The sequence below is a fragment of the Arachis stenosperma genome, chromosome 8, assembly GCF_014773155.1.
Source record: "Arachis stenosperma cultivar V10309 chromosome 8, arast.V10309.gnm1.PFL2, whole genome shotgun sequence".
NCBI lineage: Eukaryota > Viridiplantae > Streptophyta > Magnoliopsida > Fabales > Fabaceae > Arachis > Arachis stenosperma.
Window position 1 is genome coordinate 44,282,751 of NC_080384.1, and position 23,521 is coordinate 44,306,271.

General features: G+C 28.6%; 2 protein-coding genes across 14 annotated transcripts; both read right to left on the reverse strand.

The window, feature by feature from the left end:
• Nucleotides 1-13,935: 13,935 nt before the first annotated feature.
• Nucleotides 13,936-17,366, reverse strand: LOC130944225 (uncharacterized). 13 transcript variants are annotated; one of them, XR_009072000.1, is made up of 7 exons: nucleotides 16,340-17,366; nucleotides 16,232-16,267; nucleotides 15,942-16,048; nucleotides 15,325-15,425; nucleotides 15,132-15,197; nucleotides 14,930-15,055; nucleotides 13,936-14,508 (listed from the first exon to the last, which is right to left on the reverse strand). XR_009072000.1 is itself a non-coding variant. In XM_057872438.1 (6 exons), exons 3-6 carry the CDS (start codon nucleotides 16,062-16,064, stop codon nucleotides 14,148-14,150), a joined length of 672 nt encoding a protein of 223 aa, XP_057728421.1. In that variant the 5' UTR covers nucleotides 16,065-16,267; nucleotides 16,340-16,468; nucleotides 17,064-17,366; the 3' UTR covers nucleotides 13,936-14,147. The 13 variants fall into 13 exon arrangements, 2 of the variants coding, with proteins under 2 accessions (XP_057728421.1, XP_057728420.1); XR_009071993.1 differs by having other exon boundaries at nucleotides 15,132-16,048; nucleotides 16,340-16,468; nucleotides 17,064-17,366; XR_009072002.1 differs by lacking the exon at nucleotides 15,942-16,048.
• Nucleotides 17,367-21,589: 4,223 nt separating this feature from the next.
• Nucleotides 21,590-23,141, reverse strand: LOC130946415 (MLP-like protein 34). Its single transcript, XM_057875154.1, has 2 exons — nucleotides 22,870-23,141; nucleotides 21,590-22,150 (listed from the first exon to the last, which is right to left on the reverse strand). Exons 1-2 carry the CDS (start codon nucleotides 23,057-23,059, stop codon nucleotides 21,879-21,881), a joined length of 462 nt encoding a protein of 153 aa, XP_057731137.1. The 5' UTR covers nucleotides 23,060-23,141; the 3' UTR covers nucleotides 21,590-21,878.
• Between the last annotated feature and the right edge of the window lie 380 nt (nucleotides 23,142-23,521).

The following is a 23,521-nucleotide window of genomic DNA, read 5'->3' on the forward strand; positions in this document are numbered from 1 at the left end:
ATTTCTCTTCTTCTCTGGGTTCAATTTTGACATCACACTGCTCTCAGTTTGGGATCATACTACTCATTCTTTATCTTCAAAATCTCAATTTATTCTTTAGTTTTAAGATCTCATCTCATTATTTGTTAAAAAATTTTGTTGAGAATATTTTATGGTCAATATGTGTCAAAATAAATAGTATTTTTGACAGTTAATAAGTATCACAGAAAATATATTCTCAAATTTTTCTAACAAATTATTTTTAATAGCCAATATATATCAAAATAAGATTTAAACTTTTTCCACAATTACTTATATGTTAAAATACTATTTTTGACAAAACTTTTGTTAACATATTTTTATAGTTAAAATTATGTCAAAATTTATTTTTTTGATAAATTTTAATTCTTTTTTTACACATATAACCCTAGAAAATAATTTATATTGTTGTAGTGAATTTTATATGTTGAGGCAAAGTTCATTGAGATGTTATTTATCAATTTTGATTTTCTTTTATTATTTTTGCTCAAGAAATAAATATTGAAAAAATTTTGAGTGTTCAAGGAGAGTTTGACACCTATATTTTTGCTCATTATGTTAGGCCATTCTATTATATTAATATTTGTAATGATCTAAATTATGGTAAGGTTGTGCTAATATATATATTTTGAAGAAAAAGTTATTACAATGGAACAATATCTGATTTGATCGATTTGGACAATATTCATGAAAGACAAGAAGGATAGTTAATTAATACAGAAATGGTATAAAACCGAAATAAACTAAAATTATTCTCTTTTTTAGGTGAATAAATTTTTTTTCTTTTATTCATTTTTTCCTCTTAAATATTTTTTAAGCATTGAAGGAATATTTACATCATAATCTATTAATTTTCTATTCAATTTTATTGAATCAAGGTCTCTCTTTTTAAAAGAATCTTAAAACATTCTCTAAGAATAAAGAATTGAATTTAACTGGCCATCTGTTGAACAAGTAACAAATTTTAGAGAGAATTATTTTGATATTTTTTATTTTTTTAATTTAATATTAAAACTGATAAATTACAAATTAAAAATATTTATATATAAAAAATACACACAATAAATTTTATATACTAAGTTCATCAATAGATTTATAATTTTTAATCCTATTAGAAATCAATTAAAAAATATTACATATAATGCATCATTCAATAACGAACATTCCAAAACATACAAATAATTCAAAGTCTCAAACCATTTTTTCTTACGTTTCACACCCCTCTTTCTCCAAACCTCTTATTGCAAAAGAAAGTAACAAGCATTCTCACCTTTATAAGCACACAAGGGAATTTTTAATGTGTCTCTTCTTCTATATATTTTCAATTCACATATTGATTAAGGTACACAAGATTTGAAATAAATTTTGGATTCTAAATTTTTATATTCCCGATTTAAATTGTACAAGTGAGATATGATTATTTTTCTAAAAATCTTGCCGTTGTAGCAATATTGTAATTTTTATAATCTTTCTAACTTTTTGATAGTTATTTGAATTAGAAGTCACTAATCTATTGTTGTATTTTCAATATGTTCCAATTCGTTTTAGTAAGATCCTTTGCCAAGCTGGAGCCATGAATAGATGGACTGTAATTGGCTGCCAAATAGAGTTTAAAATCAGTTCATCGTTAAGCTATTCAACAGCTGAGACCGAAAGAATGAATACAAATTTGGTGTTGGATAGAAAATGTTCAATGAGGTGCATTAGCTACTGGAAGGTTATATGTACACATTTCTTGTGATGTGCATGATGGATCATCTTATCGAAGTATCATTTGCTTGATTAGATACAGCTATTTAGGAATTAGGAGGTTTAATATTTGTGAATAGACTATGCTTTTCATACTACTTTGGTTCCGGGATTATGTTAAAAAATTTTGAACATTTTTTTTTTTTGCTGTTTCTAAATATTTGGTCTTCATATGAATATATGAATAAGTGCAGGTTAATGTTTAATGTGGATGCTGTTGCAGTTGTTAGTAATGCTAGCTAGCATCGATGTGAATACTATTAAAATGATAGAGTGGATATGTTGTTTACATTTTTGAGTCAAATATGTATTATCAATATTTTTTAATAAAATAACAATGTAATCTTTTGAATATTTTATCTAAACAGTATAGGAAAGTTTTCAAGTATATTGATATATATACTGATATTTCAATAAATTTTAACCGTTGAGATTAATTATATATATTATATATTTTTTATAATTAAAATTAGTGATTTAAAATTACTGAAATACCAATGTATCAATATATTTGAAAGTTTTCCAAATTTTTTATGACATTGATAGTTTGATACAAAAGCTTTCCTCATGTGTTGATGATGTTAACATTAGATTCCATCCTTTTAATTGACTAGTAAAAAATAAGGATCTTGCAAAACGATATAGGATATATATAATAAATATATATAATTAAGATTAATGGTTAAAATTTATTGAAATATTGGTCTATCAGTAAACTTGAAAATTTTTCCTAAAATTTAAACAAGAAAGTATTTATTAAGATGTATCGTGTTAAGAAAAAAGATATATGTACTTTTAAAAATTGTTCAAAGGAAAAAGACTACTCATTGAAATCACTAGAATTAACTAAATTATCTGATTAAGCTTATCTTATTCTTTGTCATTTTTATTTTGTTTTAATAATATTAAAAAATATTTTTTTTAATTTGAAATATGCAAAAATTCATTTTGTCATGGATGATTTATGAATGTTGTAATATTTTGGGGTTAAGTATGATTTTGGTCCCTAATGTAGGGGCTGAAAATTTCTTTCGTCCCTCGGCTTTTTTTTGCTCGAAAATGGTCCCCAAAGTTTCAGTTTATTTTAAAATGGTCCTTCGGACCAAAATGCCCCTACCCCTTCTTCCCCAAAATCATGCCACCACCACCACCACCAAAACCAGAACCACCACCACCACTCCCCATCCACTGCCAAACTCAGAAAATCAACATCATCATAAAAGATCCAGAACTCAACTCAGATAAACAAAAATTCAGATCCAGAAATTTCACAAAAAAATTCAATTCACAGAATTCACAGAAGAAGAAGAAGAAGCGGGGGACGGCGGTGGGTGCGGCGGCGGGAAGAAGTGGAGGGCAGCGGTGGGTGTGACGGTGGAAGGAAGAAGAAGAAGAAGAAGAAGAAAAAGAAGAAGAATAAGAAGAAGGGGGCGGCGGTGGGTATGGCGGCGGGAGAAGAAGAAGAAGATGAAGAAGAAGAAGAAGAAGAAGGGGGCGGCGGTGGGTGGGGCGGCGGTGAGTGTGGCGGCGGGAGAAGAAGAAGAAGAAAGCGGTGTGGCGGCGGTGCAGCGGCGGGCGGAGGCGGCGGGCAGCGACGGTGCTGCGGCATGGGTCTCCCCCTCCACCCCCTCCCCCCTTTTCTCCCTCCCCACCCCCCTCCCTCCCTTTTCTCCCTCCCCTTTTTCTCCCCACCCACCCCCGCTTCTGTTATCCCCCCTTTCTTTCTTTTTTTTTCTTTATTTATTTATTTATTTTATATTTATTTTATTTTATAATTTTTTTAATAAAGGGTAATTTGGTAATAAAAAAAATATAATTGGTAAAAAGGACGATTTTAAAACAAACTGAAACTTTGGGGACCATTTTCGAGCAAAAAAAAGCCGAGGGACGAAAGAAATTTTCAGCCTCTACATTAGGGACCAAAATCATACTTAACCCTAATATTTTGTAATAGTTATGTTACTATTATATATATATAATAAGATCAGACTTATTTTAATGTAGTTTGACATCATCCATACTTTAATTTGTATTTTTACTGAAAATTTTGTTTTGTATAAATTTCATATGAGAAATATAAATTTTAACGGACGAAAAGTTCTTTGGTGCTGATCATGAAAGTAAGCATGCGATGTTGACACTATATGCTCACATATTAATGCGACATGTGTATGGAGACGGTTGACTGTGAGCTGCATTAATGTTTTCGTTATCCGTTTGAAAGAAGCACCATTAATTAACGTTAAGTGTGTGGACTGGTAAGAGAGATTAGATGCTGGGGATTAGGGCTTGGGCCCAATACATTGGTTTTTATTGTTGGTTAGCATGATTTTTAGATTAAAAAAATGAAAAGAAGGACTTTGAAAAGGAAAAAAACGAAATAATAGTATTGTACTAATTGTAGTAAGAATTAATCTCCACATACAAGCATTTTAACCATACAGGTTATACAAGTCTTTCACCCCAGACGCGCATGTTCTCTCGCGTCTATTCCACGTGCCTTTCTAATTTAACAGATTTTTCAATCAACGCGCGAATATGTAACTTCTTTTTTCTAAAAGATTTTGTTTCCTTTTTCAAATTATCTTTGCATTTTTTGTTCATTATCTCTGTTCTCTTTTGGCATTTTCGTGCGTTTCTCTCTGCGTTCTCTTTCTTCATTCTTCTCGATTTCCATTGTTTTTGAAATTAAGCTCTGAAATCGTTTTGAAATCAAGCTCTGAATTCGTTTTGCAGATAATAAATGATTCAAGTTCAGATTGTCAACTCAACCATAGCGAAGTGAATTTTGAATTTGAATCCAATGAAGTCTTTGAGGTGAGGTTCAATTCTAGTTAATGTTTTTGTTAGTAGTTTATGATTTCTAGATGTGAATAATGTTGTGAATCTTACCTGTAAATTTTGTTGTTCATTGTTGATTGTTTGAATTATATGTAATGTAGTAATTTTGATGAATCTGTTGCATTTTATATCAGATTTTTGGATGTAAATCAGGAATATTTGGGTGTAAAGTGAAAATATTTGGGTGTATTTACGTGTTTTGACTCTTTTTAATTGACCGAGGTTGAATTATCTTATTATTTTAGTTGAATTGTTTTAGTTTCTATTTGATGATGAGTCATGAATCTAATTTTTTTTATGATGATTCTATAGTTGTAATTGCATTCTATAGTTGCTTTAAAGAAAAAGAAAATGAAAGCTCTAAACGAGGTAAAAATGATGTTTTTTAAACAGGGTGAGGTAATTGAGTTTATTATTGTTAATAGTTTTGCTAATAAGTGAGTTTATTTTTTTGCAGTTGAACATTTTTTATGGCGGATCAGTGGTGCAATCAAATTCCAGCCAATATCATGGACATGTTATAAATTATCAATTCAGAGATTCAGTAGCAGAGGACAGATTTTGGGGTGTAGAGTGACACTATTTGGGTGTACCGATGAATATTTTTAGGTGTATTCTGCATGCTCTTATTTTTACATTTTATATATATATATATGCTACTTGTGTTGGAAATTAGTGTCTTGAAGAGATTTGTTTTAAATTTACAGTACATATACAATTCAATTTCTACGGAGGGTAACAATTCAAATTTCTGAATTCCCATAACTCCTAGTTATATTTTTCATGGAAATATGTAAGCATGCAATTTGGGTGTATTTCAATTATTTTTTGGTGTATTATAAAAGTAATTCGTCGTATTAGTACATTCTGTCTTGTTTTTCTTGATTTTTTGAACCTGTAATTGACAGCTTTTGAATACAACAGAGACAGCTTCATAGAAGTTTATTTATGCAAACAACATTTATAATAAAATTGGATTAAATATTCACAAACTATATAAAAAGTGTTCAAACTATTTACAAATTACACAACATTCAAACTAATTACTGTCAATATCATCTGAATCTATTTGACAATATGGACTCAATAATGTTGCAAATGGCTTGGACAATCTTATTGCTTCGCTTTCTCGAATGGCTCTAAGATATATGTGCTTACATTATATTTTTTTTTCAGTTGGGTTCTTGCTTGCCATTTTTACTGTAAGGAATAAAAAATATTGTTAATAGATAAAAACATCACAAGTTACACTCAAATTCGATTGATATACATCCAAGTACCAGTCAAATACATATTTCTTATTTTTTGGATTACACGAAATTATGAGTTCAAAATCATATACAAGTCAACCAAACATGCATACAATAATACTACAAACGTAAGTACAAGCACAACAGTACCAGTTACACTTGAATACATGTGATATACTCAAATACCAGTCACATACAACTGTATTATATGAGTTCAAAATGATATTTAAGTCAACCACATGCATATAATGATACTACAAGCGCAAGCACAACAACACCAATCACACTCGAATTCGATTGATATACACCCAAATACCAGTCATATACACCCAAATATGAGTTCACTCGAAATACAGTCGAAAGTTTATATGTATACAAACTCACTTCCTAACATGCAAACATTCATAAAAATAGATGAAAAAATAAGTTAAACCATTCACGAAAGAGTACGTAAAATAGTTATCACCGACTTGAACAGTTTTACGATAACAGTAATATCTATTTTGAACCAATAACACATAATGAATCTACTTAATAAATCGAAATATGACGATATAGTGTTTTGCGTTCAAAATGAGAAAGAGAAAAGTGAAAAACTTCGAAGATTAATGAAACAGTACATTGAATAATCTTTTGGTGTTTTTTTATGGAGATTTTGAAATTTTCTTATTGACGGTTTTTTCAGAGTTTTCGAACGTGGTTTGAATCTTGATATTTGTGGTTTTGATCGAAGAAGAAAAAGAAGCATTTTTTATAATGGAACTATTAACTATCGTGCGTGTTAACACGCTCTTATGGGTGAGCGTATTTTTTGTTAGACTTTTGTCCAACTTGTATTACTTATAAGCTAAAAAGGCTTGTATGTATAGCATAACTGCCGTAGTAATAGTACAGTTAGGAGCAATACCCAAAAAAAATAGTATAGTTAGGAAAAAAAAGAATAATATTAATTATTTTAATATAATTAGGCTCAAAATATTTATTAATTAAGAAGCTATATTTTTAAATTTTTAAATTTAAATTTATCTATTTAATGTAAATATAGAATCAAATTATATCACTATAAAAATTATTTATGTCATAATAAATCTATGTACGAATTACATAAATATTAATATTAATATTTTTTTAATTTGACAATCATTGACCGTGTGAACAATTCTCACATCAATGGTTGTATATAATAGATAATATAAATATTATAACATGTTTATAATATGATAAATTAAATACAAGTTTCGCGCATTTTCTTAAATATATTCACAGTAAGTTATAAAAGCAAAATATTCTTATTTTACTTAATATAAATTGCATCAACTTTTATGTGTGTAATATTAAAAAAAGATAAGCATTCACAAGAAATAAAATGTGAGTAAAATAAGAATAAAAAATTAATGATAAAAAATAAATACATATTAATGACATAAAAAAATAACAATTATCAATTTTATAGAATTAAAAAAATAATTAAATTTATTATTTACTTTTTTTAATTATTTTTTAAATTTAAAATTCTGATGTTCATTTTTTTATTCTTTATATTTTTGCTCCTATTATATTTTGTACAATAAAAGATTATTTATCTAACTAAAATAAATTTTATTTTTTGATTATCTCCTTTTTTTTTATTCTAAATAAATAATCACCAAAGTCTACATATTTACGAAAAAGAATACACTCTAAAAAACGCATCCCTCCCATTTTAGTCCACCACCTAAAACTTTTCTAATTGGCCCAAATACAACCCATATCAACATTTAATCACTAACCAATAATTTAATATCATTAATTTCACTTGTCTAAAATGAAAGGACTTTGAAAAACGGAAATTCAGCTGCCCCACAATTAATACACTTTCAACGTGATTAACTCCCGTAATGTCTCCTCTCAAAAATCGGCAACGATTGAATAATCACATGCATAAAAACTTATGGTCCATTATTGGATTATTTATTGTCGGATATGAAGCTTTTAATTTATTTAAAAAAATTTAAAATTTTATTTTTATGAGATTTTTTTAATAAGTTATTTTTTATCTAATTAAGGCTGATATGAAAATTAATTTTTTGATCATTTATAAATATTTTAACAGTATAATTTTTTATATTGATTATGGTAATTATTCTTTAATTCTGATATATTTGATAATAACCTACGCACTACTAGAAAACTAGTTATTACAGACGGATATTTCCGACGGATTTTATCCCACGGAAATACAGAGAGAATTTTAGAGGAATTTTTTGTCGGAAAACAAAAAAAATGGATTAGCATAAATTACAGACGAAAAAGAGAATTCGTCGTTTCCGTAGAATGAATGAATGATTACAGACGGAAAAAGAATGAATGAATGATTACAGACGGATTTTCCGTCTGTAATTAAGTAGACAAAACGCGCATTTTATTAAATTATTACAGACAGAAAATTCGTCTGTAATTTAAATGAAATCTGTCGAAAATATTGAAAACCCTAGTTTTATCACGCTCCATTCACACTCCATTCACACCTAGTTGTCGAACGTCGTAGAAGGCTCATCCCTCCAACTCTTCGCCCTGCACCCCGCCGCCCACAGCCACCGCAGTCTCTGCCGCCACTGCAGCCACGCAGCCCCCGCATCAGCCCTCGCAGCTCCCCGCAACCCCCACAGCCTCGCAGCCCCTAAGCGGCGCAGCCACCGCAGCCCCTACACAGACACAGCCTCCACCGCCACCGTAAAAGATCTGTCGCCGTCGGATTCTGAGCTTCTTTTCATTCCAGATCAGCGCTTTCTTTGTCAGATTCCCTTCGCGCAGCTGGTAGATCGCAAACCCTAACTTTTATATTCGTTCGTATTTTGTATTTTTCTGATTACTTGTTGGAGATCTATTGTTTATGATTACTTGTTGGAAGGTATCGATGCCTTGATCTACGGCGGCAACAAATGAGTTTCAACATATTGCTGTGACATAAAGTTGTTAAACTCATTCGGAGATATCTAGAAGACATCCATGGTTTTGTTGAGGTACTGTTCTCTGATTGTTAGTTCATCATTTCGGCTATTTTCTCTCTTTAATGATTTATCATGTTTCCACCTTCCCTTGATACTTTACTTCGGTTGCTGATACTTGGCGGTTGGTATCCCAGTGTTGATCTTTACCCTTTTCTAGTCATAAGGTAGATTGAAACTCCAATACTATCTAAATCCACGCCAGAAGGTGCCCGGGATTATTTAGTTCCTTCAAGAACCCAGGTAGTTAAATATGTTTATGTCATGACAGTTTTACAACTGTTCTTTCAGAATCTTTTTCAGTCAAGACAGTAACATGAGAATATGGTTATAATTTGAATTTCTCAGATATTTCTCTTATCATTTATTTATACATCATACTATTGGGATCCTCCCTGTAAGTTAGGACAACCTTGCACTAGATTTCTCTAAAATATTGGATTATTATTTTTCCCTTTTTAATGTGTTCCAATTATAAATAAAGTAAAGATTAAGACTTTTGATCAAGACTGCTGCTTCTGTTCCATGTCTTAGGGTTAATTCTGGTTTGGTCAAGCCTGGTGATGTTGGAAGGTACTTCTAACTCTTTCATTCATCTCTGCTTCTTTTAACTATTAATATTCTCTTTTTATTTTTTATTTCTATGAATTGTCCAGACAAACTTTAGTTAATGATATTAGTTGGATAAAACTCTTTCTAGTGATACTGAATAATTTGAAACATACATTGAAAATAAAGCTTGTCAGAGTTTGCAGCTAAGTTGCCTCAATTAAGAGCCGTTGTTCTGCATAGTCCCATACTTTCTGGCTTAAGGGTCATGTATCCGGTCAAGCACACATACTGGTTCGACATATATAAGGTAGTATATATTTTTCTATTTCTAATCATTTTCTCATTCATACTCCTTGATCTAATTTGAGCTCTTTGAGTTGTGTTCTGCAGAATATCAACAAAATTTCACTAGTTAATTGTCCTGTTCTTATAATCCATGTAAGTATGCTTCAAAGAAATTCTTTGTGCTATATAACTGCATCTGTTATTTAGTTCTATGTGCTTAGCTTCGTGACTATTTTCAGTCCTTCGACATTTTTGTTTTCTTACCTTACTGTCTAATATGCTTTTCTATAAATACTAGTGAAACAAATATATGTAATAATAACATACAAATTAACTAAACTATGGATTTAATTAATCATTACCCGAGCAAGATTAAATAAAATTGGAAAAGAAAATAGATCTATGTTAATGAATAAAGTAACTTACTCTCTTGTCCTCCAAGTCTTTGAACAGCATGAACAAATCAATTTTGATGGATGCCACCGTGCTTCAAAGAACTTAGTCAATTTTGATGCAGATAAAGACAAGATTACCTATTTATTTACTTCTTTTCAAATTCTAACACATGGCTACAAGTCACTTACGTTGCCAATACTAGTTGTTGTTTTTGCTAGCAATCCAAATTAGTAGGGTGGTTAAAAGGAATATTGATTGCATGTGCAATGAGTTGATGAACTTTTCTGAAACCATAAAGCTAATTGAAACCAATCATTAGCTTAACTAGGGCCTAAAATGTATATGGCTAGCTTGATCTAATTTTGTTATATGTATACATTATTTCTGGTAGAAATTAAATTGCAACTAAATCAAGCTATCAACTGTTGGTGTAATTTGTCATTTTATAGAAGAAATTAAAGATAGTATCTATTATTGCTTGTTTAGTCTAACTCTTTAACTTGTTTCTTAGGTTACGGCTACAATTTGTTTCTATTATAATTATAATTTGATCCTTGTTTTTGGTACATTTTTATTATTATTTATCTTGAACATAACATTAGGTATTTGATTTTGATGTCTTTTGCAGACTAGTGGATCATTATATGGTGCCTTAATTGGTTCTGTTTTGGCCTTCAATGTTGCTGACTACTTAGGTAATTATCCCTCTAACTGGTTATCATTTTATATATCCCCTTTCCTGGGGAAGTTTATGACAAACTTCAATTTTAGGTAGAAGAAGGGAGTTGGTTTCAGCGGCATTGTTATATCTTGTCGGAGCACTAGCTCCAAATCTTCCTATATTGGTGATAGGGAGATTTGTTTATGGTATAGGAATTGGATTGGTATGTTCTTTTTTACCAAACTGATACATCTAAGTTTATATCTATTAATTTCTGCTTTATCAGGGTAGCAAAACCATCTAGGCAATTTGAGGTGTAGGATTTACTATTGTCATATACTGAATTCATTGGAAGAATATAATCTCAGAGAAACTATATCTATGAGACACATTGCTTAGAACTTAGCTTCAATACTTGCTTTAGGATAGAAGCCTTTTAGCATTGAGCACTATATATATATACTGCAATAGGAATAAGTACACTTCTACATTTTCAAGCGAAATCGTGATAGTACACTAAACATATTCAGTCATATATCTTATTCTATCATAATTAAAGTCTAATATTCTATAGGAATGTATTAAACCTTTTTTTTTGAAAAAAAAAAAGATTTGGTTTGAATCATTAAATTTTTCTGTAACTCTTCTCTTGCTCTGTTACTGTACAATGAGCTAACTGTATCTCCATGCTGTATTCATAAGTTTGTGTCTTAATGTTGCTTCTTTTGTTAAAATGGGAGAGAATTTTTTTTTATAGATTTGAAGTTTTAAAATATTAGATTGGCACTCCCTTCGGTATTTTCTTTTTCAATTGATTGCATTTTGTCAAATGAAAGAGCCATGTTTGTCTATTCAATATACCAATAAAAAGACTCCCTTCTTATCTCAGACTTTAATTTCGGTATCAATATACCGATAAAAAGACTCTTATTTGTATGTTGTATTGAGAGAGGGATGAGATAAGCGACATAAAGTATTAACTTCTTTCTAACGTTGGTAGTTTTTTTGCATCCTGATTTATACTTGCTTTCAATATCTCATTCAAATTCTTTTTCAGGTACAAGCACAACTAGTTTGAGGCTAACGATCCTTATTAAAAATGTGTTCATGGAATGAAAATGCACCTGCAATGCAAGACCTTGTTAATATGACATGGGTGTAAAGGCATGAGACTTGTACCATATCCAATCACCAATGGAGGTGATTAAATGAGCAGCTCCTACCACCTGTGAGTTTTAATTGTTGCCTTTTGGTGCTTTTATGTTATCATGGTGACTGGTTGAATATTAGTTATTTAGATGTTCCTAGTTGAATCTTACGATGAAATTGTATTTTCTGAACCATCTGAGGATTTTCTGGCACATGTGTAGAATCATCCTGCTATTGTTGTGCCTAGGCTTTCTGCTGGTTTGACTTTGCCTAGCCCATGTGAGTTCTTTCAAATGTTCTTTTTCATTCTGCATTCTGTTAAGAACCCTTTAAATGTTTCAATTATTTTGGCTTATGCAGTACCAATTGAAATTGGGAATGGAAAGGAGAGAGATACCAATTAAGTTGTTTTGATCTCTGTTTATTTTTGTTGTTCTCTGTTTTTTTTTTGTTTTGATTCTTTGGCATAGATTGTTCTAGAGGTACCTTTATGAGTGAAGCAAAATTTGTCATGTGTACATTTAATATAGAGAAGTGAAGTTGGCGGTGATAACCAAAAATCCGTTCGTAATAAAGACTAAATTCGTCTGTAAATCTGTCTGTATTAATCCATTTTCTAGTTGTGTACTGAAAAAACAAAAAAAAAGTCTAATTTTAAATATTTTACTAGTAAATAAAATTTAAATTTTTAATATATTTATTGCGATAAAATTATTAGATTTTTTAATAATAATAATAACAATAATAATGTATGGTGGCTAGACCAAGTGCGTGCCAAACAAACAAGGTGGTAACACTATGATTAAGATTCGTGCCCTAGCCCCACGACAACGGAATGTGATATTATTTTATGGTGACCATTCACATAAATACGCTTATTTTATCTTTTGTTAAAGACGTTTTTATATTATATTTTAATTGATTTTTGTATAATTTATTCGGTGTTTTTCATCATATATTATTAAATTTTTTAAAAGATTTTTTTCCAAAAATAATAAAAAAACATTTAATTTGGACTAAAACCAAAAAGGTAATAGATTAAAATAAGCTCTTAAAATTTTTACAAATAAAAAAATAATTAATTTATATTCGTATAATATATAAAATAATTATATTATAAATTAAAATTTACTAATTTAAATTTTGTTTTTATTTTTACTATAAGCATTAGAAATAAATAATTTTTTTATAACATGACGTAGTGTAACAAAATATATATAATATTAATTAGTTTTTAAAAAAATTTAAAAAAATAATTTTTTTAATAAAGTATTATTAAAAAATTAACATTATAAAAGCTAATTTCAACTAATATGATATAATAGGTTATTAAATATATTTAATACAAAACACATTGAATATAAATTTTTATTGAGTTTAAATTTTAAATCATTTTTAATTGAATTTTGAATATTTTTATTTTAAAGACACAACTAGAAAATGGATAAATACAGACAGATTTACAGACAGATTTAGTCTTTATTACCGACGAATTTTTTGTTATCGACGGATTTTGTCCCTCTGTAAAAGTCCCGACGGAAATTATTTACCGACAGATTTTTTTTTGTCGAAAAATTACCGACGGATTTTTACTAGTTACCGACGGATTTTCCCTCTGTAAATTCTCCCTCCATTTCCATAAGGCGACAAACTTACAGACAAATTTTTCGTCTGTAATTACAGACAAATTTTTCGTCTGTAATTACAGGCAAATTTTTCGACGGATTTTTTGTCTGTAATTACAGGCAAATTTTTCGACGGATTTTTCGTCTGTAATTACGGACATATTTTCAGACGGATTTTCCGTTTGTAATTTAAACTTTGGAAAATCATGATTACAGACAAAAAATCCATTTGTAAATCTGTCAGTAAGGTTAAAATAGAATTTTTTTATTTTTCCAATTACAAAATAAACTTGTTTTCATACAAAATAAATATAAATTTAATACAAATTTTTATCTAATTTGTATTCAAATATTTATAATATTTCAAAAAATAAACAAATTCATCGTATTATCAAACTAAAAAAAAGTACTATAAACAAGCAAGTCAATATAATTCAAAATATAAACAAAGTGTATTGATACATCAACTATAATAATAAGTAACAAACATAATAAAGTCTATTGAGTAAATTAAAAGTTGTTAATGAGTATCCAAAGGCTCTAATTGATTTTTCTCATACTAGTAAATTAAAATACCTATATTGCAAGCAACTCCTATTCAATTTCTTAACTTATTTGAACAATTTTTGCTGCTCTAATAATTAATAGATGAAGTTGGTGAAGGAGGTCCTGTGTTAATTCCACTTATCTCATCTGCAAAATTCACTTCACTTGCTCTTTCTGCTGCTGCTTCTTCTTCTTCATCACTGTTTTTCTCACAAAAAAACTTTGCCTTTTTGTTCCTCAATAAAGATGCCCAGAGTGAGAACATAGACCCTATCATTAACTGAAGAATATTGGAAAATTTGGGCTTCCCATGAAGAGAAAACCATACAAGATCTCTCATCGGTACCAGGAAAGGAAATCTGCACCATGGCAAGCCTTCAGCTTGAATAGATACACTCCAAGATTCACCAAAAGAAAAACAACCTTTACTTTCTTCAAAGCTTTTGCAACTAATCAAAAGAAACAATTGAAAATCCATATTCAGTACACTCCAAGATTCACCAAATAGACAAAATGCATATTCCATATGGGATGGATTCCACTTTTACAGTCAGTGTAGAAATAATCAGCATCAATTTCATAATATAGCAATGCACCACACATATTCTACTCAATCTTTTTTATATCTCTACTCAATCCTTCTCAACAGTAAATAAGAATTGTGCTGAATTGATTATTCAGTCAAACAAGGCAAACTAAACGGATAAACCCTAAACATTAAAAACAAAAAGAAATTCTTTTAGACCATATGCTAAGTTGCTAACAGTCTAACCCCAATACCCAAGGAACCTCAAGCATGCAATGATTGCTCCACCAAAATATATGTCATACAATGAGACTTCAGATCAGATCCAGTAGCAAACTATGTACCTACTCAGTAAGCATGATAACAGGATGCCTTGCCCTTTGTAAACGTTCAAACATGCTGCACTCGTAAAGATATTTACTCGCAACATTTGAGAGGACAGTTGCGGGAAGTTGCTTTGGGTCGCCAACCTTAGATAATTTGCAAATGTCAGTATAACCTCTTACCTTATAGCAGAAGTTCAAAAACCTTTTTAAGTACACTTACCATTATGCATTTGGTTCCAGTTGACTTTAAAAGCTGAAGAGGAATAAGAGTAGCAGGTTCTAGAGCCTGAAACAGAAAAACAGATCAGGAAAAAAGGAAACAAGATGATTGCATATAAATTATCTATAACAGAACAAAGATATGTTTACTATGCCTAAATTAGGAACTAATCTCAGAAAACATCATAGCTTACAGCAGGTGAAGTTGGAACTCCTTGTCCGTGTGTATGTGGCCCTTATGTTTTAGAAATATATAATTCACAAGAACATAAGACATAACTCCAACCAATAAAGCCTAAATAATTACAACACAAAAAAAAGCATATATAATTAAGGACTGAAAAGCTTTTATGATAATAAAATAAATAAATATAAATATTTGAATTATCTAGGTACACAAACAAGATCAAAAGAAACACATTTGACATTTCAGTATATTAGTTTCTCTTATCCTATTGTGAACTATTGATTGATATCATTACAGTAGAAGCCAAACATTCATGGGCAATGAACAAGACAAGCTCCCGAATTTGGAAGAACAAATAAATACTGGTAGCGCTGTTTCTGCCTCATCAAGAGTGGAGTTTGGTTCCCCTGTTCAAGTAACTCGGATTAGCAATTTTTTCACTGATGTGCTTTGCATAGCTTCTCCAGAACTCGGATAATAGAGGAGAGTTGTGTTATGTAATATTATTAATAGAGGATAATAGCTACTAAAACTCCAGAACATTTCCTTTTCCTATTCAAGTGACAATTATGAACATAACAACTCCAAGCATGAGCCCTAAAACTGCAGTTTAGAATAGATTACCGAGCTTCCAGCTCTAAAAGTCTTCTCAACTGTATTCCCTGTAACATAGTTCTTGAGCTTGGTTCTCACAAATGCTGCTCCTTTTCCAGGTTTCACATGAAGAAACTCTAAACCATGCATCATGCAATTTCAAATAAACTAATGTCACATTATGCTCTAAATAATAATAAGCCCAGAACTTCACATTATGTCTCTTCGAGTGTACTCTCTACTAGTAATTATTAGCTTCCAATTTCTGCTTGATGCTTTAGATTTATCATTTTTTAAACAGAAATTAATTTGAAACCAACCTTAACGTGGCAGTGACATTATACTTGGGCAGCATCCTGCCACCAAAATAACCAGGTTAGTAACCAATTCCTATTTAACAAATCCATAGAATCAATTAGTGCACTAACCTGATATCTTTCATGAAAAGCTGTTTGGACTTTTCCACCAAACTTGATATCATATCGGAATATCTGCTCCTTACTCCTCAGCCAAGTAGGTCATAGACAAAGCTAATTTTATTTTCATTAATATTTAATCTGAAAAGAAGGTCATAAAACAGAAGGAGAAAAAAAAAGAACCTTTCAATATTCTATCTTAACATATCACCCAACTACTTCTACAACTTCCAAATCACAGAAGAGAGAATAATACTACAATAAATAATCCTAATACTATAATTTCTACATAGATAAATTTATCTGCTGCAATAAGTGATTAAGAGAAGCCATAATCTAGAAGTTCAATTCCATTCTATATCTATAAGAGTTCAAAGAATTTTACTGTATTGCTAGAACACTTATTAATTAAGAATATGCAATTCTAGGGTTCCAAAATAATTAACCAAGATGAAGGATTGAAAGCAATGCATTTATCCACACAAAAAAAATCACAAATAGAGTAGAATCGTGGAACAAGCTCAGAACAGGTGATCGAATTCCTAAGCTAGAAATTAGAAACATTTAAACAGAAGAAAGAGAATGAAAAGGGCAAAATTAACATCTGTTTCGAGATACCAGTATGTGATAGAAACTGTAACAGGAACAAGAAGCTCAATCAGCATCAACAACAACAAGAAGATAGAAACTGCGAAGAAAAATTGATAAATCTAAAATTGGCACAGAAAAATTGAACCCTAAGCAACAGAATCACAGGGAGGAGGCTCGTGCGACGCAAGGGATGATAGAGAGAGATCGTCCGACGCGAGCGGTCGCGGCAGCAGCGGAAGACGCCAAAAACTCAGAGGAACAACCGAACAATGGCAGCAGAGCGGCGGTGGAGGAGGAGGAGAAACGGAAGAGAGCGTGACGAAGAAGATCCATTGGAAAAAGAGGAATTAATTGCATGAAATTGGAAAGCTGAGATGCGCTGCTGATGGAGGATTTGGAAGGGTAAGTGTAGAGATTTGGAGAAGTACCGTGATTGAAACGAGGAGCTTTTCAGTTACAACTCTTATTTTAATATTTTCTGACGGAAAATTTTAAATTATAGACGGATTTTCCGTCTGTAATAATTTAATAAAATGTAGCATTTTATTCATTTAATTACAGATGAATTTTTTGTCTGTAACCATTTTTCACGAAAAAAAATTAATTTTTTCGACGAAATTATCGACGAATTCTCTTTTCCGTTTGTAATTTATGCTAATCCATTTTTTTTGTTTTTCGACAAAAAATCCCTCTGAAATTCCCTCTGTATTTCCGTGGAATAAAATCCGTCGAAAATATCAGTTGTAATAACTAGTTTTCTAGTAGTGAGAGTAGTTAGAATATTTTAACGTCATCTTTTTCGTATCTTTTTAATTGAGTCTTTAATTTTTTAAATTATAAATCTTATTTATAAGTATGTCGATAGTTAGCATAATTACATACAAATTATGCTTGTCTTTTTGGTTGTCTTAAAATTTTATCTTTTGTCTTGGAAACAAAATCTATTTTTTGTTTATATTTTTAGGAACTACAAAAAATACAAGAATTTTGTCAAATTATGTATATACTTATAGTTCTCTTCTAATAATCTTGATCATTATGGAATTTTAAACAATTCATATAATTCTCACTAATATTATTTCGTAGTAAGAACCTTTTTTTGTTGTAAATGGAGGGAAACTAATTAAATTTAATAAAATCTCAAAGAAAAGAAAATGTTAGAGATATAATCATTCATATATCTTCTTCTCAAATTAAATTTTTGGAAGAAGTGATATTATAACGTAATATCAAAATTTCTATAGTAAAAAAAGTTTTAAATTTGATTCATGTTGAACTTTAATGAAAAGAATTTTAGCCTAAAATAAATAACAAAAAAAATTTATACACAATTTATATAAACCCAAAAAATAAATCTTACATGAGAAGGCATATTAAAAATATAATTATTTATGCGCTTTTTGCTATAATTTAGATTTTTGAAAAAAATGATATTATGACAAATAAAATCCGATGAAATGTTTTATTTTTAATTTACAAATTAATTCATTTAAAATTAAGCTTGATTACCTATAACATAAGTCCAGTGTTTAACCGAATCGCCAATGCTGTGCCAGTCCTCACCCTGATGCAGCTTGGTGTGATGCACTCTTTCACAAATATTTTGAATTTTGTGGAGAGATTTTGATACAAGATTAAAGAACTTTCCAGCAAGTGCATGGATCACAACTTCAATATTAAGCTTAGCACTCAGTGCCATTGTCTTAAGAAAGGAAACAACTATTATGAAGCAAGAAATCAGATAATACTAATAATGTAATAAAGCTAGCTAGCTAGAACATCTGATGCAAGATATGGGACAATGAATTCAGATTTGTAGGATCTTATATAGAAAAATAAGCTACCTAAGCTACTATATTGTCAGTTTGTTCCTCCCTATTAATTTATTACGCTGCTAATAAAAAATTTTAATCAACACAAAAAAATAGTCAATATATGTTATTTTACTCGATGAAATTATCTAACAATGATTAATCACTAAGGTTATGTTTGTTTTTAAAGACAGACAGAACATGATACTAAGACAGAAACAATAGGATGGAGACACTAAAAATTATTGTTTGTGTATTGTGTTTGGATACGATGTATAAGACACTAATGTAATATCAAGTATTATGTTTGAATACACATAGATAAAACTAAAATATTATATAAAATGACTAAAATAACCATATAATTCCAAATTTTATATATCAAGTACAAACTAATTTAATATAGAATGAGAGTACGTACGAGTATAGACGAAATTTGAAAACATATTTGAAGAGACAAAAAATTTTAATAAAAAAGATATAATAGTATTTATATTAAAATAAAAATTATAAATATATTTATTTTATTTTTAAATTTATTATTAATATCTAAGAATACGTATGGTTAAGATTAATAAAAAAATAGATCTAAGTTTGATTAATAAAAAATTTTGGTTAAGTTAATAAGTCAAATTAATTTTAAATAAAAAATCAATTTTAAAAAAGAATCCGTTTTTACATGAAAAAAATTAGTTTTTGCACATAAAAATTTATTTTTATTTAGAAAATTAATTTTTTTATCTAACAACTGATTTTTCTTTAAATTATATAAAATCAATTACAACTTATAAATTATTTTTTTTTTTGCATTTTAAAAGATCAATTTTACTTTTAATAATATTTATCTTTTAAAAGTTTCAAGACTAATTATAGAAAAAATAAAAAGGGATAATAGTGGAATAGTAAAAAATATTTATGGACAAAAGGAAAACAAAATTTTTGTATACTAACTAAATAAATATTAGTCAAAATTATGGTAACAACATATAATCAAATATATAGTAACAATATATATATACATATGTAAAAATAGGTGGATAATGGATGTACTAATAGTAATATTAGATTACATACAAATTTTATTATTGGTTGATATGGTTTTTTCGTGATGGTATTATGATATGATAAATATTTATTTTTTATATTATATGAAATTTTAAAAAATTAAAAAAAAAGTAATTATTCTTTGTTATATATAGATATGTTTATTATAGATTTTTATTTTTAAAAATTATTTTACCAAACATAATTATGGTATTTATGCTTATTAAAAGCCATTTTTAACTTGATTTTATCAAATGCAAGTGCTATATCTTTTAAAAAGTAAAAATTTTTTCAAACCAAACCTAAGTCCTATTAATCATTATCTTCAGTTATTTATATATTATATTTTGACAATATATCTAAGGTATTGAGACACCTAAACATACATGCATACACATATCTCAGATATTAAATTATCTAGTTATGAATAAACATATGTGACGTATCCCAAGTAATGAGACATCTAGATATATAAATACACATATCACGAGTACTGAGTAGTCTATTTATAAACAAATATATGGTTTGTATGTATTTCGAATGTAACCGAATTATTTAATTTCAAACATTATTACTTATCCTGAGTATGTATTAGTTATCGGATTATATTTTTTATGATTTTTATATCACAGTATCTGAAATGTGTAACACATATTAAAATTAGTAAATACTCTACCAATTATATATTTTAACAAATATTAAAATTATTTAATTTAAATAAAAAAAATCAAAGAATATTTGGTATTAAAATTAATGTTAAAATTTTTTGAAAAAAATGTATTGATTGATTATTCGATCTTTAGATTTTTGTGACTTCATAAAAATATTTTTGTCCATTTACGACAAAAATTGCAAACTAAATTTGTAAGGTCTCATATCGGTTGAGGAGGGAAATGAATAAGAGTGTGGATACATCTCCCTAGCATGACGCGTTTTAACGAGTGAGTGTGAGGGGTTTCAGCTATCATCCCTATTGTCAAAAGCAAAATCGTGAGGCCTTGTGTGCCAAAGCGAACAATATCGTGCTAGCGGGTGGTTTGCGCTGTTACAAAATTCATTTAGCTAAAATCATTAAATTTTAAAGTAAAAATATCTAGTTTTTCTAATATTTTTGCATAAAATACATAAAAATATAATTTTTAAAATATTTTTTAAGAATATATATTTAATAGTTGGATATTTTTATTGTTTTAAAATATTTTAAAAATATTTTTATTATTAAAAAATTTAAAAGAATACTTTTATCAATAATTTGATAATTCAGATTTTTTTATTTACTCATTATGTTTATGAGAAAGTTAGAAAATTAATTTTTAATAAAATATTTTAAAAATATTTTTATTATTATAATTTGATAATTCAGATTTTTTTTTATTTACTCATTATGTTTATGAGAAAGTTAGAAAATTAATTTTTAATTAAATATTTTAAAATTATTTTTATTATTAAACAATATTTTTAACAATAATTTGATAATTCAGATATTTTTTCGATTTACTCATTATGTTTATGCAAAAGTTAAAAAATTAATTTTAATTAAATATTTTAAAAATATTTTTTTATTTAAAAAATACTAATTTGATCATTCAAATATTTTTTCCGATATACTCATTATGTTTATGAGAAAGTTAGAAAATTAATTTTTAATTAGTTAATATTAGTCGATTTAATTCAACGTTTAAATTTTTAATTTAAAATTTAGAGTTAATAATTTTTAATTTAAAATTTAAATTTAAAATAAACAAAATAATTTTAAAAATTTAACTTATGTATGTTGCCCAAAAAAATTGATTACCAATCATTACTCTAATTTTTATTAGACATACACAGATACTTTTCAAGTTTCCACACATCCATGGCATAAACACAACCCAACAAAAGAAATCATTAACGATGACTTTACATACATACATACATACATACATACATATATACATACATGCAAGGTTGGAATTTAAAAACATACTTCCGTCCTTATTCTATTGTTCACCGAAGTTCACACTTATTATTTAATTTATATAAACACTTCCAAAACAGTCCCGAAAACCTACCCCTTATTAAATTCCAACCATGCATATAACATGTTTCTAATTTTTTAGTAATTATTATGCCTTGAGAAGATGAGCATCCATCTCTTTAGTACATTTGTCAAAGTATTCCATGTAACCATAAGGAGCTTCCACATTATCATTAATTTTCTCATATTCAACTGTCCATTTAGCTGAAACACTTCCATTGCTGTTATCAATCTCTTGAATGGTGACCTTCAAGACCTTATACTGTTGATTTATGTCTCCATCAAAGAGATTGAATTTGATTGTCTTGTTCTTCTCATCAATGGATTCAATTGTCTCCTTGCATGTAGTTACTTTACCATCTGTTGCTTGACAAAAATCAAATTTAAAAAAATAAAAAAAAAAGGAAAAAAATTGAGGAAACCTGAGAATAATTATGTCAATTAGTTAACATAATTACATACAAATTATGCTAGTCCTTTTGTTTGTCTTAAAATTTTGTCTTTTGTCTTGGAGACAAAATCTATTTTTTGTTTATATTTTTAGGAACTATAAAAAAATACTTATAGCTCTCTTCTAATAATCTCATTCATAATAGAATTTTTAAACAAAATTCATATAATTCTCACTAATATTATTTCATAGTAAGAACGAACCTTTTTTTTTTTGTTGTAAATGGAGGGAAACTAATTAAATTTAATAAAATCTCAAATTAAAAAAATATTAAAGATATAATTATTTATGTATCTCCTTCTCAAATTTAATTTTTGTAAAAAGTGGTATCATAATATAATATCAAAACTTCTATAATAAAAAAATTTAAAATTTGATTCATATTGAACTTTAATAGAAAGAATTTTAGCTTAAAATAAATAAAAAAAAGAAAAAATCATAAAAAAAATTTATGTAAACCCAAAAAATAACTCTTACATAAAAAAAGATGTATTAAAAATATAATTATTTATGCGACTTTTACCATAAGTTTAGGTTTTTGAAAAAATGATATCATGACAAATAAAAATTCGACGAGATGCTTTCTTTTAATTTACAAATTAATTCATTTAAAATTAAGCTTAATTACCCATAACATAAGTCCAGTGTTTAACCGAACCGCCAATGCTGTGCCAGTCCTCACCCTGATGCAGCTTGGTGTGATGCACTCTTTCACAAATATTTTGAACTTGGTGGAGAGATTTTGATACAAGATTAAAGAACTTTCCAGCAGGTGCATGGATCACAATTTCAATACTAAGCTTACCACTCAGTGCCATTGTCTTAAGAAGGAAACAACTACTATGAAGCAAGAAATCAGATAATACCAATAATGTAATAAAGCTAGCTAGCTAGAACATCTGATGGGAGATATGAGACAATGAATTCAGATTTATAGGACCTTATATAGAAAAATAAGCTACCTACTATATTGTCAGCTTGTTCCTCATCACTATTTATTGCACTGCTAATACAAAATTTTAATCAACACAAGATATAGTCAATATATGTTATTTTACTAGTAAATGTCAAACCGGTACTTGTCCATTTTTCAAAATGACAAGACGACCCTTAATAAAAAAATACGTTCTATTACGGTCTCTGATCCTGTACTCCGTCTGCCAACCCGGTTCTTTGGTCAATTTCACGGCAAAAACTCGATAGAAATTGCTAACGTGTCATGTTAAAAAAATGGACAGGGACATAATTGTCTCTAAATTTAAATTGGTTAGGGGTTTATT

Coding starts and splice junctions, on each gene's coding strand:
- LOC130944225 (XM_057872438.1), bottom strand. CDS start 16,064: ATGATGCATGGTTTAGAGTTTCTTCATGTGAAACCTGGAAAAGGAGCA. Junction 15,198..15,941: donor CTTTTAGAGCTGGAAGCTCG/GTAATCTATTCT, acceptor TTTCTGTTTCAG/GCTCTAGAACCTGCTACTCT. Junction 15,056..15,131: donor CTGGAACCAAATGCATAATG/GTAAGTGTACTT, acceptor AAATTATCTAAG/GTTGGCGACCCAAAGCAACT.
- LOC130946415 (XM_057875154.1), bottom strand. CDS start 23,059: ATGGCACTGAGTGGTAAGCTTAGTATTGAAATTGTGATCCATGCACCT. Junction 22,151..22,869: donor ACACTGGACTTATGTTATGG/GTAATTAAGCTT, acceptor GTCAAGCAACAG/ATGGTAAAGTAACTACATGC.